This window comes from Lepidothrix coronata, unplaced genomic scaffold (genome assembly GCF_001604755.1).
Source record: "Lepidothrix coronata isolate B3197 unplaced genomic scaffold, Lepidothrix_coronata-1.0 Scaffold1074, whole genome shotgun sequence".
NCBI lineage: Eukaryota > Metazoa > Chordata > Aves > Passeriformes > Pipridae > Lepidothrix > Lepidothrix coronata.
The window spans coordinates 1-1,896 of NW_016691254.1; the positions used below are offsets into that span (position 1 = coordinate 1).

General features: G+C 66.1%; 1 protein-coding gene across 1 annotated transcript in view; it reads right to left on the bottom strand.

Moving 5' to 3' along the window:
- Positions 1-80: 80 nt before the first annotated feature.
- The window catches only part of LOC108510494 (LIM domain kinase 1-like), a gene marked incomplete at both ends in the record, with an annotated part of 6,145 nt that continues 4,329 nt past the window's right edge, over positions 81-1,896 (bottom strand). The window contains 6 exons of the mRNA XM_017840178.1: positions 81-140; positions 249-380; positions 661-747; positions 845-1,028; positions 1,104-1,279; positions 1,366-1,471. Coding sequence (XP_017695667.1) covers positions 81-140; positions 249-380; positions 661-747; positions 845-1,028; positions 1,104-1,279; positions 1,366-1,471 — 745 coding nt within the window. The remainder of the gene's footprint in view (positions 141-248; positions 381-660; positions 748-844; positions 1,029-1,103; positions 1,280-1,365; positions 1,472-1,896) is intronic.

Here is a 1,896-nt window from a genome sequence, read left to right on the forward strand (position 1 = left end):
CCCACAGTGACACCCACCCACCCCACAGTGACACCCACTCCCCCCATAATGACACCCACCCACCCCACAGTGACACCCACCATGCCGGCGGCGATGTCCTTGGCGAAGCTGACCCGCTGGCTCCAGGGGTAGTGGCTGTCCTGGGGAGCAGGAGCAGGAGGAAGGATTTGCCACAGAACAGAAGAGGAGAGGGGTCCCCCAGCCCCACTGTGGGGTGGTGAGGGCCAACCTGTCCCCCCAGTGCTCACCATGCTCTTGATGAGGCCCCTCAAGGTGCCCCCCTTGATGTACTCCGTGATGAAGTTGAGCCTCTTCTCCTTGTACAGCACCCCGATGAACTTGAGCACGTTGGGGTGCTCCAGGCAGCGCATCACCTTCACCTGCAGGAGACCCCCCACACCCCCCGTGTCCGTGACACCCCGAGGCACCCACACCCACCTGGGCAGACCCCCTGCTGCGGGCAGGGCTGCACCCACAGTGCCGGGACACCCCATTCCACGTGCTGTGCCCAGACCCATGTCAGGTGGGGGACAGGATGGGACAGCCCTACCCCTCATGCCCCCCCAAACCAGGGGGGTTAAAGGAAAGGGGGGGTTAAGGAAAGGGGGATTAAGGAAAGGGGGGTTAAGGAAAGGGAGGTTATGGAAAGGGGACACTCACCTCTTTGAGGAAGGTCCTCTGTGTCTCCTCGTCGAAGCGGATCAGCTCCTTCATGACCATCACCTCGCCCGTCTCCCGATGCGTCACCTGGGAGCGCAGAGACTGAGCCACCCCCACCTCTGGGGACACCACCCCCCTCTACCCCAGGGAGCCCAGACCCCCACGCTTGTGCCACGAGTCCCACCTTGATGGCCTGGCCGAAGCAGCCCTTGCCCAGCACCTCCCCGTGGATGAGGTCGGAGGGGCGGAAGATGCGGTGGGCGCGGGACACGACGCGCAGGGACTCGGAGCGCCCGATGTCCTTGCGCTGGGACGCGGGGGAGCCCACGGAGCCCGAGCCCGGGGACTTGTCCGTGCTGCAGCTCCTCCTGTGGGACGGACGGACAGAGGGTCAGCCCCCAGGAGGGACGCCGAGGGGAGAGGGGCCGAGGCGGTGGCCTTACGTGACAGCGCGCTGGCGCATGGCCGCGGGCTCCGGGGGGGCCGGGGAGCGCAGGGGGCTGCACGGGGCGGGCAGGGGGCTCCCGGCCAGCCCCGGCTCCCGGGCAAGGGGCTCGTGGGGGTCGTGCTCGATGGTCAGCTGGAGCAGGCGGCTGGTCTCCTGGATCAGCAGGTCGATCTGGGGGTAGGAAAGGACAGTGGGGTCGTTTTGGGGCCATGCCGAGGAGGGGGGCTGGTTGGGGGGCATCCCGTGGGGGGATGTACCTCGTCCAGGGGGACGTGGCCGATGGGGGTGCCATTGATCTCCAGGATGCGGTCGCCCACGTGGATGGAGTTCTTCATGTCAGGGCTGATGCAGTCTGGGTCCACCCTGGGGGGCCAGCAGGAAGCAGGGTCAGACCCCCAAGAGTGTGCTGGGACACTGCCCACGGGGTCGCCTCCCTGACATCCTCACTGGTGGGGATGTGCTGGGACACTGCCCATGGAATCACCTCCTGACACTGTCACCACTGAGGATGTGCTGGGATACTGCCCATGCCCCCCCCCAGTCAGTGGGGAGGGGACAGGCTGGCACAGCCCCTGCGAGTCATCTCTGGGGACACACAGTCACTGCACCCACGAGCCACCCCTGCAAGATGGGGATGTGGAGGCAAGATGCCCACAGGCCACCCACTGTTGGTCAGGGACATGCAGGCATGATGCCCTTGTTGGATGGGGACACACAGTCATGGCACCCACGGGTCACCCTTGCCGGATGGGGACATGCTGTCATGACACCCACGAGTCACCCTTTGG